The sequence below is a fragment of the Schistocerca americana genome, chromosome X (assembly GCF_021461395.2).
Source record: "Schistocerca americana isolate TAMUIC-IGC-003095 chromosome X, iqSchAmer2.1, whole genome shotgun sequence".
Classification (NCBI taxonomy): Eukaryota; Metazoa; Arthropoda; class Insecta; order Orthoptera; family Acrididae; genus Schistocerca; species Schistocerca americana.
The window spans coordinates 204288487-204305814 of NC_060130.1; the positions used below are offsets into that span (position 1 = coordinate 204288487).

General features: G+C 43.4%; 1 protein-coding gene across 3 annotated transcripts in view; it reads right to left on the reverse strand.

Moving 5' to 3' along the window:
* The window catches only part of LOC124555794 (acyl-CoA-binding domain-containing protein 5), a 149994-nt gene that overhangs the window by 30412 nt on the left and 102254 nt on the right, over nt 1-17328 (reverse strand). For all 3 annotated transcript variants that reach the window (XM_047129856.1, XM_047129855.1, XM_047129857.1), the window contains one exon: nt 5074-5236. In XM_047129856.1, coding sequence (XP_046985812.1) covers nt 5074-5236 — 163 coding nt within the window. The remainder of the gene's footprint in view (nt 1-5073; nt 5237-17328) is intronic.

Consider the following 17328-nt stretch of genomic DNA (forward strand, 5'->3'; position numbering starts at 1 on the left):
GCCACTGGCTGGTGTCCAATTGTAGACCAGCAAGAACCATTGAAGATAGTGACCTGAGGGACTCCTTCCTGGTGAGAGAAGCCAGAGGAAGGCGAGTTGTCTTCAGCTGGGAGATGGGGGAGAAAGAGATGAAGCTAGTGATGTAATGCAAAGACAAGTGCCCAAATTTCAAGCACATTAAGCAGTGCATAGAGGGGGAACATATGGTTTTGCATCACATCAGGATACCATCACCTTGACCTTTTCAGGCAATGAATCACCCTCGAATGCCAAGATGAAGGCACCGGTAGCAACCCTATTGTCCTTTGGCCCCCTACGTACATCATGGACAAAATGTACACCCTGTTACTCCAAGTTGGCGTGTAGAACATCGTCAGAGTTTAAGAGCAGGTATCTATGAAAATTTATGCCCTGAACTAAATTCAGACTGTTATTGGGAGTGAAAATCACTGGTGTGTCACCCAGCTTGTTATAAGTGAGGAGTGCCTGTGATTGGGCAGGGGATGCCGTTTTGATCAAAACTGGCCCACTTTTCATTTTAGAGATGGCTGCCACTTCTCCAAACTTGTCTTCTAAGTTCTCCACAAAGAGCACAGGGCTCGTGGCCAAGAAGGAATGACCATCAGTCCTTGTACAAACCAAGTATTGTGGGGAGTATTGCTCTGCTAGCTGCTTAGCCTTAAGTTCCTTCAATGGTGAAGCCAGGGAAGGAAACATTTTAGGGTTGTATTTTTCAGCATTGAAAGAGAACTATCCTTCCATAGAGACTGCACGAGCCATATGGACACCAGTAGGACATGACCTCATCCACTTCATTTGCGGCTGATCTGCCATGGTGCCACCCATTCTGAATGGGAGTTCTCCCAATGGGCACTACCCAGCAACTGCTACTTGACAAATAATCCACTACTCGAAGTCCAAGTGCCCCAGTCATGATGCGCACATTCTCCTTGGCAGGCCTGAGGAGTTCCCAGCTCAAGCACCAACAGCGTGGTCAGGGGGCTACCACCATGCAGATATTTGACAACCCTCCCCTCCTGCAATGTGAGGCAACTGTGCTGGGTTTAAAGTGTATTACTGTATTAAAGGGAAGGGTGCACAGATGGAAATGCATGAACATGGAGCACACACCACATTGGGTGACCTTCCCTGCACAACCTGCACTTTTGGAGAAGTTTGGCCTGCCACCAATTTTCAATTTGGTGGCAGGTTAAACCCAATAATAGGGACTGTGTGTTTATTTGATGAAAACTTGTAAAATATGCTGCAACTAGAAACTTGCAGCCGAATCATAAACCAGGTCCAAGCAGGGTTGGCACCAAGAAAAGTATCCGATGGAGAGGCACAGGGAGAAATTGAAAGTAGAAGTATAAGCATGCAGCACGGAAAGGAAGCAATGCTGCAAAGGCTGGGGACCCATGGTAGCCACACACATGCTCAAAAAAGAGTTACGAGTCCCTTGGGTGGACATGGCAAGTTGACAAATGTCCTTAGATGATTAACAAAAGGTGTGACATCATGGGAAAAACTCGTTGGTCCGTATTTTATTGATGGTACATTGAATGGATGAAAATACTGAACATTTTTGGAACAGGAACTACTGGTACTACAACAGGCTGTTGCCGTGGACATTCGACAACTTATGTGGTTACAGAATGATGGCTGCCCTGTGCATTATGCAATTGAAGTGCAAGAGGTATTAGACCATATTTACACTGGTTGGTGGATTGGTAGAGCTGGCCCTATTAATTGGCCCACTAGATCACTGGATTTCCTTCTGTGGAAATATTTAAAAGATACGGTGTACCAGGAAGTGCCAACACGCCATGGAGACATGGTCAGCTGCATCAGAAACACCTGTTCTGACATTCCTGTAGATATGCTTCTTTCCTGTATATGATCATTTGAAAAGTGGATCACTAAGTGTACTAAAGTTGGCAGTACTACATTTGAACACTTACTCTTATTAGGAAAGTAGAGTAACGTTTGCCGTGAGCCATGGCCACCATGGGACATTAAGTAGTCCCCTGTTCAATTTGCTGGAGAAATACAGTGTTTCAAATGGGGTTTCCAACAAGAAATTATGAAATACTGGCCTCTACTATCCTCGTAGCATGGAGGTGTGGTTCCACATGCCATTTTATATTGAAGGGCCACTGAGTAGCATGTCATAAATTACAATTGTGTACCCATTTCTATTCCTCTGATTAAAGTGCCATCTGCGGCAAATTGAAGGAAATGCTTCAAACAAAACATAGGTACATTTTGCCTTAGAAATGTAATCTGCAATAAAAAATGGGGGTTTTCACTGCCTAGATGAACTCGTGGTTCTATATCAACAAACAGTCATACCAATGAATGATGTAGCACATGAACAGGGGTCAGTGAATAGGGCAGAATGCTCAAAATTTTTGGGTGTATATATTGATGAAAACTAGAACTGTAAGAAGCATATTATTGAGCTTCACTAACAACTAAGTTCAGCTATTTCTGCTCTTCATATAACTGCTAGCCTTGGAAACTAATTAATCAACTTCCTAACATATTTTGTGTATTTACATTCAATAATGTCTTACGGAATAATTTTCGGTGGTAACTCATCACTTAGAAAGAAATTATTGATTGCACAAAAGCAAGCAGTAAGAATAATATGTGGTATTCACCCACGGTCATCATGTAAGTACCTCTTCGAGTGCACATTCATACTGAAAATTTTCACGTTCATGAAAGCTTGAATTTTAAAATGTACTTCTTTCAAAAATACAAATACAAACAAATAAAAAATCCAGTGACAGTTTTCTAGCCCTGATTTTTCTAATACCGAAAATTTACAATTCCACTTAAATAACCTGTTGGTTTGTTAATTATAATTTGAAAATTTAACTTTCTAGAAACTTTTTAACAAACTTTGGAAATCCTCATGCACATTAAATTGGTCTCCCATCAAGTAGTAAAAATAATTTTGCTATTTTCTAATTATACAGCTCTTAGTTAAACTTAATTCACTGCCTAGTGTATCTTTGTTCCTCCTAATCTTCCTGTCTCTTGTGTTAATACCTAAACCAGAAGAGCTTACTATTTTACCAGCTTTAAATTTTCTTTAATGCAGAAGTATATAAACAGGCACTGTGTACACTACTGTGTGCTCAGGAGTGAAATTGTAAACATCACGTAGTTTGCTTGACTCTGTGTTATTATTTAGTGAGTACAGTCATGTAACCACTTGAAAAACTCTGTTAAACCACTCTTATGTCATGTGAAGCACTGAGTTACGAGATGAGGCCCATTAAAGCAGAAGTGATGTAACTCTACTTCCCCCCGGCACAATACGCAGGTGCAGAGTGTTGGGAAAGACATGCCATTCATAAACATTAACATCACAGGTGCTATAGTTTTGAGTTTATACACTAGGAGCACTGCTGACACATCAAGTGACGAGCCTGTCCGAGACCTTGAGTAAGTACGTGAATCAGACCCACAGGTCACCAACAATTGCCCATATCCAGTTTAAAGCAATAAATTAAACGAATGTAACAATTCATATGATATTAAGTCATTATTTATTGCGAATGACCTTATTAATTAGCTACAGAAGGTGAACATCAACAAGCTTCATGAAACAAAGTCACAGATCACTAAATCTATATACTGATGAGGATTTTGTGATGTGCAATAGCATATAGTCTGCAAAAACATACAACTAGAGAGGCCAAAAATGGCCTCGTCTATCCAGATCACTGTGGATCAAAATTTTCTAATACGGATTCATGCAGAAACCACTAGCAGAAGTGAAACAATATATAGGCTGATTTTGAAGCTTCGACATGTGCACAATGAACAAATTTGTGGCGATAAAAGTGTAGGTCCATTTTGATAATGCTCTGACATGAGCTGCTTCTCCCCCCCCCCCCCCCCCTTCCCCCAGCAGTTACTGAGGAATAAGGGGACAGGGGAGGAATTGTTCTGCCTGTACTTGAAAACAGCTCACAAAATTTGAAAAAAAAAAAAACTAAAGTTCTGCACACATTGGCAGGAAGATATCATTGACTATCCTTGTAGCGATAGAATTAACTGTAAATAAAAATCAATATATTAACAACACACTAGGCTATGAGGTAAAGCCTACATGTTAGTATGCTATATGAAAATCCCTCATGATACTATTAAGAACAACAACAAAAACAACAGCATGCACAGCTCTACTGTTAATATACTAACAACTCTTATTTGATATATGTTATATGGAAGTTCTTGTAAAATATAATTACTTTTGGATTGAAGGAGACTACTCCTGAAAAAACAGAAGCATTGAGTAGTCAGTCAATAAGCACCCACACTCCAGCTGGCACCATGTAAGGAGAGAGAGAGAGAGAGAGAGAGAGAGAGAGAGAGAGAGAGAGAGAGAGAGAGAGAATATGAATATTGGATTAGGCAAACATCTATTCCCTCGCACATCCACAACAGTGTATTATCAAAAAGGTCTATAAAGAAATACACAGGTAGTTTTGTAAGGTACACATGCTGTGTTGTGGGGCAAACATTATGTTTGGAAATGAAGAACGCAGACAGCATAGTGCCGTGTGGCAAGCTAGGGAGAGTCCTGTTCGCCATCTATATGCATGGATGATATGAATCATTGGGTGTGTCTTATGCTTTGACTTCACGTGATGTAACATGGAAATTTTATAATAATTTCTGTAAGATCATATTATGATAGCATTAGGTTGTTGAAACCAGTCATTTTGGAACAATAAAAGTATCTACACTGCAATCACTGTGTACAAAGTATGTTGTTCGTTTCCACACATATAACTGCGGATATCTTCTAGTGTTGCAGTATTTATTAATTTTGCAACTGTTAAAATAAGTGACAATTTTGGAATTAAAAAGTGCCAGTACTACTGAAACAAAATGCACGAACTACTTTTATCGCAGCTCAAAATCTTGATACCAACCACCACCACTCATGTTTCCAGATTTTTGCTTAAATTATATACTTAAAATATTCTATTTGAAGAAGCACTTTAATTTAAATAAAACTGACAAATAGTGTGGCAGCTAACTAAAACATACCAAAGGGTGATCCACTAAGAGGAGAACCAGGTTGTGAACGTATTCTTTCGATAACATTTCCAACTAAAAGCTCAAGGTCTTCAACAGGCACCGAATCATAAAATGAACCCAAGCTGCCTAAGAAGTTAGCAACATTATCCGTGTATGACATTGTCTCCACTATCTGAAACACACAATTACAAGCACTTTAGAAGCAACTACAATAGAACCACCACCACCACCACCACCACCACCACCACCACCACCACCACCACATGTGGGCACTAAATTAGTACAAGAGCAAGAAATACTATTCGTTAATGTTGTTTCCAACCACTAATTAAAATTTTAGACTTTTAATTATCTTTTGGTTACTGCTATGTTGCATGTTGGGACCCAATACATTATCTAAGGAAATTGTGAAATATAAACTCAATATGTCAACTCAAACGCAGCAAAAATGTGGCCATGTGTGAACTTGCCAGTTCTTACACTTAAGACACAACTCCTTAAAATACATTCCCTCTTCACAGCAATACTAATCTTTTGGATCCATTGTCCCTCTAAAAGCCTGATCTAAATCAATTTGTTTTCTTATGGTTTCAAAAATCACTTTGCAGCTGTCTAGCAAAATTTCATATATGACGATTAACTAAAAGTTGAAAGGTTGGTTTGAACACCACAGTTTTTTTACAAAGCATAGTCCTGTTGGAGGTGGTATGTTCTTACTTTCCTGAACTGACTTACTTAGCCAATTGTGTGACAACACTGATGCCAAATCATGGTGCAGTGTGGCATTTTTCTCATTAACAAACAATGACACAGGTGAAAGAAGAGATTAGTGACAGATAACCACCAAGTCACCCAAGTAACTACTGAAGAGTCTCAGACTGTTTCAAACCAACGTATTAAACAGTATACAGGTTATTGAATATGCTTATTAGCACTTCAGAATAAGTCAGTCTGTTCTAAGAATACAAATAGCAGACTGCACAAACCTTAATATCCTAAACCCTGCTGCAGAAATTCACTGTGAGCCAAAGCAAAATTAATTACCACCATGACAGAGGATACTTTCGTTAGTATTTGCCTATAATCCTTTGGACCAGGAGCATTCAGGCTCTTAGTGCCAAAATATTATTTGTGCACAGAAAAGAATAAGCCTGTAGTCTGACCTCTGGGGAAAGGGGGGAGGGGGGGATAGGTGGTTTGATAGGAACCTGGGAATCCACAGATCAGTAGATCAGTCTAGACCAACTTGCTGACTCGTTAAAAGGATGGCAGTCTGAAATTGCTATCATGGAGAGAAAAATGAATCATCATGATCTAGGTGTACTTGGACTCAGCAAGACACAGTGGAAAGGACGGGAACACTTCTTGTCTCAAGTAAAGAAAACACTGTATTTTTTTGGATGTGGGTAGGAATGGCCTATAGTGACTCCCAAGAACCTCTGTAAGGCTTTCATGGGTTAAGGGCCCATTTTTGATAGAATAATCTCCTCTAAAATGAAAGCTTCTCCTTGCAGTATCACATCATTTAGGTTTATTCTCCCACTGCAGCTCCCTTGGACATAGAAATTGATGCATTTTGTAAGTTGCAGGAAAATGCAATGAAAAAGCTACCTAAAATGGAAATATCACTCATCCAGGGTGATTTTAATGTGAAGATACATGAGACTATAGACAATGGACACATTAGACCTGTGGTTGAAGTTTAGGACTTGGGAGTGAGGAATGAATGTATTGAGTGGAGCAGTTACTGGAATTTTTGTGGACAATGACATGTCCACCTTTTTCCAATATCATCCACGACGTCACTACACATGGATTTCTCCTGGTGTTAGGGTCATAAATACAATCAATTTCATTTTGGTGTGCCAACGTCGTCGTACTTCAGTCACGTATTTCTAGAGCTATCCCGGTGCAGACTATGGAAGTGGTCATAGTATGCTAAACATAAAAATACGGATAAAACAAATTGATCAAGAAGGCCAGAATAAGGCAGGTTCTATTACAGACAAAAAGCTTCAAAGAGTTTGAAGAAAGAATACGGCTCAAACTCTGGCAATTAACGGAGGAAGGAGTAACCTTAGTACTCAGTGATTCATTCTTCAGACTCATTGCCTCAATTCTTTGTGGCAGTCTTATTCACCCTGCTATGCAAAGAATCATGTCTTCGAACATTCTTTGAACAATAGGCAGCATGTTACCTAACTTCAAAGTATTGTAAGCTATCGTTTGAGAACAACTCCATAGAAAAAAAAAAAAAAAAAGACATGCAAACTCAACACCTGTGTGTTTTTAATTTTTCCTACAAAAAGTAAAACATGTCTGACAAACTACTTCAGCAAGGAATCCACTTTTGATTCATTTGTATAAACTTTTATCAGCAGTGTAGCAGATGACTCAACTTTCAGCTTTCTGTTTCCTTTCAATCAAAGCTAGATTGTTTTCACAGGGGCATTGAGAAATTAATCATAGTTCAGCCAATTTGCTCAAATTATGAGGACTGGAACTTAAATAGTGACAACTATTTATTCACAACCAATACAAACGAGTTAATGTTTTCACCTGTTACTGTCCTTCAAAGTAGTCACCAGTGTTGTGTAGAACCCACTGCCAGCAATGTGGAAGGTGTAAGTATACCATTAGCAGAGCCTGTTCTGTTGATGGTGAGAATGGAGCGGTCTACTGTGTGTCGAACCTCCGAAGCGAATGCCATGAAGTGGTTCCTTCATCTTCAGAATCAAATCAAAGTTACAAGGACTTAACTAGTGTTACTGTTCGTTTTTGGAGCATCACCTGCAACCTGCTTTGCTAAGGAAGCGGTGACACTTTCTGTGCAGCCCACCCATCATTTTGCACCACAATGCACGGGCACATACAGTGCAAGCTGTGGCTGCTCTGTTCGGTCAATGGGACTGGGAAGTACTGTACCATCCACCATACTCTCCGGCCTTAAGTTATTGTGACTTTGATTTGATTCCGAAGATGAAGGAACCACTTCGAGGCATTCGCTTCAGAACTGTTCCAGAGATTTGACAGGCAGTAGAGCGCTCCATTGACACCATCAACAGAACAGGCTCTGGTAATGGTATATTATGCCTTCCACATTGCTGGCAATGGGTTCTACACATTGCTGGTAACTAAAGGACAGTAACAGGTGTAAACATGTGACTCTTTAGTATTGGTTGTGAATAAATAGTTGCCACTATTGAAGTTCCAACCCTCGTATTTACAAATTACATACACAAACCTTCCTCATAAATCAGTCTACATATTAGTAAAAACCAAATCAAAATCAGTACAGTAGTTCTTGGGATTATCCCACATATACAGAAACAAACAAATGAAGGACTTAAATTTACACATGTAGCGAGACTTCCACTCATTATTACGAGACAAAATAATATTCTGGGGGAGTTCTTCAGTTATACGTAAGATATTCACGACACAAAAATGTACAATAAGAATAGTGTGCAACATATGTCCTCAGTCTCCCTGTAGATGACTATTGAAGCTGCTAGAGACACTAACAGCAGCTTCATGAGATTTGTTTGGATATTGGTTTAAGCAACCAAACATAATTAATACCATCTTCACGTCACATTTATTCCCTCATTAAGCTTGCATTACAAAAAACTTTAACAGTTTGAAAATAATATTACCACTGATTAACTCAGTACAGCCGTCTTTACCCCAAAGATTTGTTTGAACACTACAATGCTTTATTAGATATGGCATTGTTGGGGTATGTCACCTTCTGACTTTCAAACTGACTGATGTACCTAGCCTTTTTAAGGGGATTACAGTTTAGTATTGATTCCTACCAATGGTACAATTGCACTATTTATTACCAGGGCTGAAAGAAGTGGCAGAGTACAGAAAATTCCAGGACGTACAAGGAACCTCAGACTTTCAGATTTTTAGTTCAACTCTTACCTGACGACAACAGGGAGACCTCTGACATGCCTAACTGATTGAACTCACAGTTGGCACATAGATTATGTACAAAATAAAATGAAAGACTAAGATATTTTGGGTCAACATGGCTCCATTTTTGAGAAAACAATCCCTGAACTTCATTACACATAGTAGACTCAAAATTGATGGGATCAACAGGCAACTGAAAACTGAGCAATTTTCATTATTGTATGTGGCAATCACAAGTGTGTATTTTCCTAGAAATTGAGGAAAGAAACTTATGACTCCACCTTACGTATCCATCAGATAAACTCCCTTCAATGAAAGTATTGCTGGTGTTGTGAAAAAGGCATCTGGCTGGAGAGCGTCTGGCTTCATTCGTAAATGCACCCTGCAGATTTTTAATTTATATTTTTTCCATATTGAAACTGGTAGAAATAGGAGCTGGTTAATAAGGTAATCAATAAGGCATAACAACAAAGTAGGTAAATAAATTTCTCAAACAACTTGGATTAGTACGGAATTAAGATTGTAGCCCCGGCTGCCTTGTGATGACTTTTTCACTAACTCTATTTCATGTCCTCATTTCTCTTTGAACAATTACATGGGTGGTACTTGGCATATAAACATTCGAAGTAAGTAAGTACTCGTGGCACCAAGAACATGTAGTGAATGCAGTCTTCAAGCAACTACATTGTTCTTTAGAAAGATTTGGTAGAAACAGGTCTTGGTATACAGTTTAAAATATTTATTTTATGGTGCATACCATGCATATGATAACATTGTCTGAAAAATCATTGCTGAAAACTGATGATGAATTATGCTATGAACTGTCTTTGCACCCCCAAAGTTGTGCAATTCCTGCTGGGTTTTCAGATGAACACTGCAATTTTGAAACATCCAAATAAGGTTGTGTACCACGCCTCACTGTAATCAACCAATGCACGATCAGTTGTCTGTGGTTCTCGCCAGTTAGTCTTTATATGGATATGCTTAATCAATAACTAAATTAATTTTTCAGCATTTTATGGGCCACATGGTTTGTGGATGGGAGCATTGGGTCAAATATGATGTGTTGAAGATGCCATCTCTATATGTAGAATTAGATTTTATGATGAATTTGTAAACCTCACAATTTATTTTAATGAGAGACACTAATTTGGCTTCAATTAGAAACAAAAATATGATCAAACACTGACTGCAAATGCAGAACAACATGATCTCAGATTTGAACTCACAAAAGGGTGTACACCAAGTGACATGATCAGCAGAAAAACAAAATGTAATTACATTCAAAGCAGCTCCATCTGTCAACGCTATATAATTTAGATTTGGTATTTGCAATAAATAGCAAGTGTTAAACAGGAAGAGCATTCAGCAAGTCATTAAATAATTCATCATTAAAATAATTTTTTTTTTTCTTCATTTTACATCGACATTTTCATCAATTACAGCTATCATAAATTTTGAGGGGATTATTTAACGAAAAGGGAAGAGTTCACATTCTGAAATTTCAAGAGAGACTTTTTTTTTTGTTTTTTGTTTGTGGTTTTAGGGCGCAAAACTTCTATGGTCATTAGCGCCCAGCCCGTGACGTAGAAAATAGGAAAAAAACGAAATTTAAAATCAGCAGCAATGGGAACAAAGTCATAAAATTTGAGAAACTAAAGGCAGAAGGAATGCTTAAAAATCCACTATAGAAAGGGGTTGGTTGTCCCCCAAAAAAAAGGCTTCAAATGACTGACGTCATTTCACTGTCACTAATAAACTGTAGAACGCGGTCAGCTGAGCGCGTGTCATCTGCTAAAATCGACGATAGATCAGGCGATAGCTGTAGACGGGAGCGTAACGGATTAAAATAGGGGCATTCAATTAAAAGGTGTCTGACCGTCCACGGCTGAGAGCAGTGGGGACAGAGTGGGGGAGGATCACCGCTTAAAAGATGTCGATGACTAAAAAGACAGTGCCCTATCCGGAGTCTAGCTAAAATTACCTCCTCCCGACGACACGTTCGGGAGGAAGAGGTCCATGCGCAAGGAAGGGCTTTCACTTCCCGCAATTTATTATGGGGAAGTGTTGACCAATGCGCATGCCATAAATGAGCAACTTGGCGACATAAACCGCTCCGTAGATCGGTAAACGGAAGAGACTGAATAGCTGGCCGAGGAAGAGAGACTGCAGCCTTGGCCGCTATATCGGCCGCCTCATTTCCACAGATACCAGCGTGTCCTGGGAGCCAGAGGAACGCCACCGAGACGCCCCCCAGGTGGAGCAAGCGCAGACAGTCCTGAATCCGGTGGACCAGAGGGTGCACAGGGTAAAGAGCTTGGAGACTTAGGAGAGAGCTGAGAGAATCTGAGCAGATTACGTACTGTATCCGCTGATGGCGGCGGATGTAGTGGACAGCCTGGAGAATAGCGTAAAGCTCCGCAGTATAAACCGAACACTGGTCGGGAAGCCGAAAGTGATTTGGGGTGTCGCCAACAATATAGGCACTCCCTACACCTAACGATGTTTTCGAGCCATCGGTGTAAATAAATGTGGCTTCCGTCATTTGTGCACATAGAGCAGCAAATGCCCGACGGTAAACAAGTGTAGGGGTACCATCCTTGGGAAATTGACATAGGTCTCTGAGCAAGTCAATCCAGGGACGGAGCCAAGGCGGTGCTGTACCCCAAGTTGTCAAGAAGGTTTTAGGAAAGCGGAAGGAAAGAGAATGGAGCAGTTGACGGAAGCGGACTCCCGGGGGTAGTAGGGAGGAGGAGCGGCCTGCATACCCGACATCAAGGGAGGCGTCGAAAAAAAGGTCATGGGCTGGATTAGCAGGCATGGAAGACAGATGGCTAGCATAACGACTCAGAAGGACTGCCCGCCGATTGGATAGCGGAGGTTCAGCAGTCTCAGCATAAAGGCTTTCCACAGGGCTGGTGTAAAAAGCTCCAGACACTAAACGTAATCCACGGTGGTGGATAGAGTCGAGACGCCGAAGAATAGACGGCCGAGCAGAGGAGTAGACTATGCTTCCATAATCCAATTTCGAGCGCACTAAGGCGCGATAGAGGTGGAGAAGGACCACTCGGTCCGCTCCCCAAGAGGTGCCATTCAGGACACGGAGGGTGTTAAGGGAACGCAGACAGCGAGCCGAAAGATAGGAAACGTGGGAGGACCAGCACAGTTTTCTGTCAAACATAAGACCCAAGAATTTAGCGACGTCGGAAAACGGAAGGTTGACAGGACCTAGATGTAAGGAGGGCGGAAGAAACTCCTTACGTCGCCAAAAATTAACACAAACGGTCTTACTGGGTGAGAAACGGAAGCCGGTTTCGATGCTCCACGAGTGGAGGCGATCGAGACATCCTTGAAGACGTCTTTCAAGAAGGCTGGTCCGTTGAGAGCTGTAGTAGATCGCAAAATCGTCCACAAAGAGGGAGCCCGAGACATCAGGAAGGAGACAATCCATAATTGGATTAATGGCGATGGCAAACAGTACAACACTCAGCACGGAGCCCTGGGGTACCCCGTTTTCTTGGGAGAAAGTACGGGATAGAGTAGTGTTCACCCGCACCCTAAATGTGCGCTCTGCCATAAATTCGCGAAGAAAAAGGGGTAGCCGGCCTCGAAAGCCCCAAGAGAACAGTGTGCGGAGGACGCCTGTCCTCCAACAGGTATCGTATGCTCTCTCCAGATCAAAAAATATTGCTACCGTTTGGCGTTTCCGGAGGAAATTGTTCATGATATAAGTGGAGAGAGCAACAAGATGGTCAACGGCAGAACGATGTTGTCGGAATCCGCATTGGGCTGGTGTTAAAAGACTGCGGGATTCCAGCCACCAAGCTAAACGGTAATTCACCATACGCTCCAAAACCTTACAGACACTACTCGTGAGAGAAATGGGGCGATAGCTAGAGGGGAGATGTTTGTCCTTTCCAGGTTTCGGAACGGGAACGACAATAGCTTCCCGCCATCGCCTGGGAAAGCTACTGTCGGTCCAAATTCGATTATAAAGGCGAAGGAGGTAGCGCAGGCTATGGGTTGATAAATGCAGCAACATTTGGACATGGATACCATCCGGTCCTGGGGCGGAGGAGCGAGAAGAAGAGAGTGCATGTTGGAGTTCGCGCATGGAGAAAACAGTATTGTAGCTTTCGCGATTTTGAGAGGAGAAAGCAAGATGTCGCACTTCCGCTGCACGTTTCTTCGGGAGAAACGCTGGCGGGTAATTTGAAGAGCTCGAAATCTCAGCAAAGTGCTGACCCAATGAGTTAGATATTGCGACGGGGTCCACTAAGGTATCATGCGCGACAGTGAGCCCAGAGACCGGGGAGAAACTAGGCGCGCCTGAGAACCGTCGAAGCCGACTCCACACTTCCGAGGAGGGAGTGAAGGTGTTAAATGAGCTAATAAAGAATTGCCAGCTTGCCTTCTTGCTATCGCGGATGACGCGACGGCATCGCGCACGGAGCTGCTTATATCGGATACAGTTGGCCAAAGTTGGATGGTGACGGAAAATGCGAAGAGCACGTCGCCGCTCACGTATTGCGTCCCGGCATGCCTCGTTCCACCAAGGAACTGGGGGGCGCCGGGGCAATTCGGAGGTGCGTGGTATTGAACGTTCCGCAGCTGTGAGAATAACGTCGGTAAAATGTGTGACCTCATCGTTGACGCTGGGAAAGCGACGGTCATCGAATGTCGCTAGAGACGAAAAAAGTGTCCAATCGGCTTGGGCAAACTTCCAGCGTCGCGAGCGCATATATGGCAGTTGAGGCTGCAGTCGAAGAACACATGGAAAGTGGTCACTCGAGTGTGTATCATCAAGGGCGAACCATTCGAAGCGCCGAGCTAGCGGAACAGTACCGACCGCAAGGTCCAAATGAGATAAATTTGCCGTGGAGGCAGACAAAAATGTGGGGACCCCAGTGTTGAGGCAGACTAGATCCGCTTGGTGGAAGACGTCTAGCAATAGTGAGCCACGTGGACAAGGATGTGGAGATCCCCAAAGCGGGTGGTGGGCATTGAAGTCCCCAACCAGCAAATAGGGGGGTGGAAGCTGATCAAGAAGATGAAGGAGATCAGCTCGTGCCATTGGTGTAGACGATGGAATGTATACCGTACATAGAGAGAACGTGTATCCAGAAAGGGAAAGACGGACGGCGACAGCTTGGAAGGAACTGTTTAAGGGGATTGGGTGATGATGGAGAGTATCATGGAGCAGAATCATGAGTCCTCCATGGGCTGGAGTGCCTTCAACAGAGGGGAGGTCATATCGGATGGACTGAAAATGAGGGAGAACAAAGCGGTCATGGGGACGCAGCTTTGTTTCCTGAAGACAGAAGATGACCGGCGAGTAGGATCGTAAGAGGATCGACAATTCATCCCGATTGGCGCGAATGCCGCGGATATTCCAGTGGATAATGGACATAGGGTGAACAGAAAATGGAGAAACGTGACCAAGGGTGCTGTCAACTCAACGACTGCTCAGAGCTTGCGACCGACAGCATGGAATGGCATTCAGTCGAAGGCAGAAGATCCTGATCCATAGGTTGGTCAGGAGCAGCTCCTGCCACCAACGATCGGCCAGTTGACCGGCCACCAGCAGTGCGCCTCGGCGACACAGAAGATGGCCGAGGGCGATTTCCGCCAGGTGGTGCTGTAGTTGGGACACGCCTTGGCGGAGAAGGAGAGGAACTGTGTTTCTTCGTAGCCTTCTTGGAGGTATGATGTTTAGATGAAGGAGGAACCGATGGTTGTGATGTTGTGGTACGTAAAAACTCTTCACAAGAATGCTCTTTTTTCGAAGACTTGGCGTCTGACTTTTGGGCTCGAGATTTAGCAGAACCCGACGAGGGGTGAGCCATAGAGTGGGCAGGCGAAAGTGGTGAGGTTGAACGGGCGATCTTTGCGCTGGCCGATCTGACGACCGTGGTACTAAATGTGAGGTCGCAAGTCTGCGTGGCCGCCTCCTTTGTTGGCCGAGGAGAAGCAAGGACAGTGCTGTATTTTCCTTTCTGAGGCACGGTGGGCTGTCGACTGGCGAGTAACTTTTGAGCAGCAAAGGTCGACACCTTTTCCTTCACTCTTATTTCCTGGATGAGCTTTTCATCCTTAAAAACGGGGCAATCTCGAGAGGAAGCAGCGTGGTCACCCATACAGTTGATGCAGTGAGGGGATGGAGGTGGACAAGCACCCTCATGGGCATGCTTGCCACACGTAACACATTTGGCCGGATTGGAACAGGACTGGCTGGTGTGATTGAACCGCTGACATCGATAGCAACGCGTAGGGTTTGGGACATAAGGGCGAACGGAAATTATCTCATAGCCTGCTTTGATTTTTGATGGGAGTTGAACTTTGTCAAATGTCAAGAAGACAGTGCGGGTTGGAATGATGTTCGAGTCAACCCTTTTCATAACCCGATGAACAGCGGTGACGCCCTGGTCAGACAGGTAGTGCTGAATTTCTTCGTCAGACAATCCATCGAGGGAGCGTGTATAAACGACTCCACGCGAGGAATTTAAGGTACGGTGCGGTTCCACCCGGACAGGGAAGGTGTGGAGCACAGAAGTACGCAGCAATTTTTGAGCCTGGAGGGCACTGTGTGTTTCTAACAACAGGGTACCATTCCGTAATCTGGAACAAGACTTTACAGGACCCGCAATTGCGTCGACACCTTTCTGAATAATGAAAGGGTTGACCGTGGAAAAGTCGTGACCTTCGTCAGACCGAGAAACAACAAGGAACTGTGGCAACGATGGAAGAACCATCTGTGGCTGAGACTCAGTGAACTTACATTTGTGAGCAGACATAGTGGAAGGTGAGGAAACCATTGCGGAAGAATCCCCCATGATTACCGGCGTCTCCGATGGCGCGCTCCTCCCTTGTGGGGGCCCTCACCGAGGGCACACCCGCCTTAGGTGATTGTTCACACCTCAGGTCACACCTCCCGACAAACGGACGGAGGGACCAATCGGCACTTTCGGAAGGTATCAGCTCGGGTAATCACCCCTCCCTGGGCCTGGCCGTTACCAGGGGGTACGTACGTGTCCTACCTGTCTACCCGGGGCGGGGAATTACGCGTTACCCCGTCACCGGCTACGCATGGAAGTGCGTGGGTCGGCCTTCAGACACGCACAGGGAGGAAAAAAGAGAAAGGGAAAGGAAAGAAAAGGGGGTCTCAAACGCCGCAGCGGAGAAAAGGGCAAGGAGAAGAGGGAAGGAAAAGAGAAGGACAGAGGAAGGACGAGGACTTGCAAGTGTAAAAGCAAGGAATTTGGAACAGTTTCGAGCGTCCGTCTCCGGACGTAGGCACAAACCATACTCCCAGAGGGGGAAAAAGGGAAGGAAAGAGACAGGGGCGAGGGGGGGGGGGGGGGGGGGCGAAGATGGGGGACGGGGAGGGATGCGGGAAGGGAAGGTATGCAGCCCGGAAAGGAAGGAGGGCCACATTAGCTCGGGGTCCCGTGCTCGCTACGCACGTGTCCACAAAAGAGTTGTGGACCCCCTGGGGGGCCAAGAGAGACTGAAATACTGGAGTACTGAAATGATGATATTCAAAATGAAGATGAACAAAACAATCAAAATTAAACAACATATAAAGTTTTCACTGTCCATATAATGAAGATTTCACAACTTTCTTTCCAGTGATTACTCAGCTTTCTGCAAAAATTTACAAAAATATCAAGATATTTTCAATGATACACTAACACAATGGAGAAAAATTATTTTTATTACTATCAAACAAATGTTGTTAAGTAGTAGACATATTGAGGAGTGATAGAGTAATGACTGCAATATTTTTGAAATGACTACCTCAAGACATACAGTTGAATGTTCTTATTAGTGCTCACTTTTGCAAAATAATTACTTTATACATTACCCCAAAGACGATTTCAGATAAGAAGGAATAAGCACATGCTAAGCAATTACTGTAAAAATTTTCCAGCATTCACAAATATATTTTTCACATAACTGTGACATTAAATGACAATATGTATAATTGTATGCACATCTCCTCTTTTTTTGTGCCTTTGCCTCACATCGGTGCAGAGTAGGCATTGATACGAACAGATTTGGCATGGTTAGTTTAAGCGGTTGCCGGATCACCCTCTTATCAACCCCCCCTCCCCCCCCCATCCCTCCAGACACCCCCCCCCCCCCCCCCCGCGACGGAATATTTTTCTCCCCAACTGCCAGCATGTAGTGTCATGTGGAATGGAAAGAAAGTGTCAATCTTTACAAATCTTGTAACTGAGGCACGACTAGTACCAGTCCCGTATTCACCCAGTGGGATGTGAGAAACTGCCTGAATACCACATCCAGGCTGGCCCGCACACCAACCCTCATTGTTAATCCACT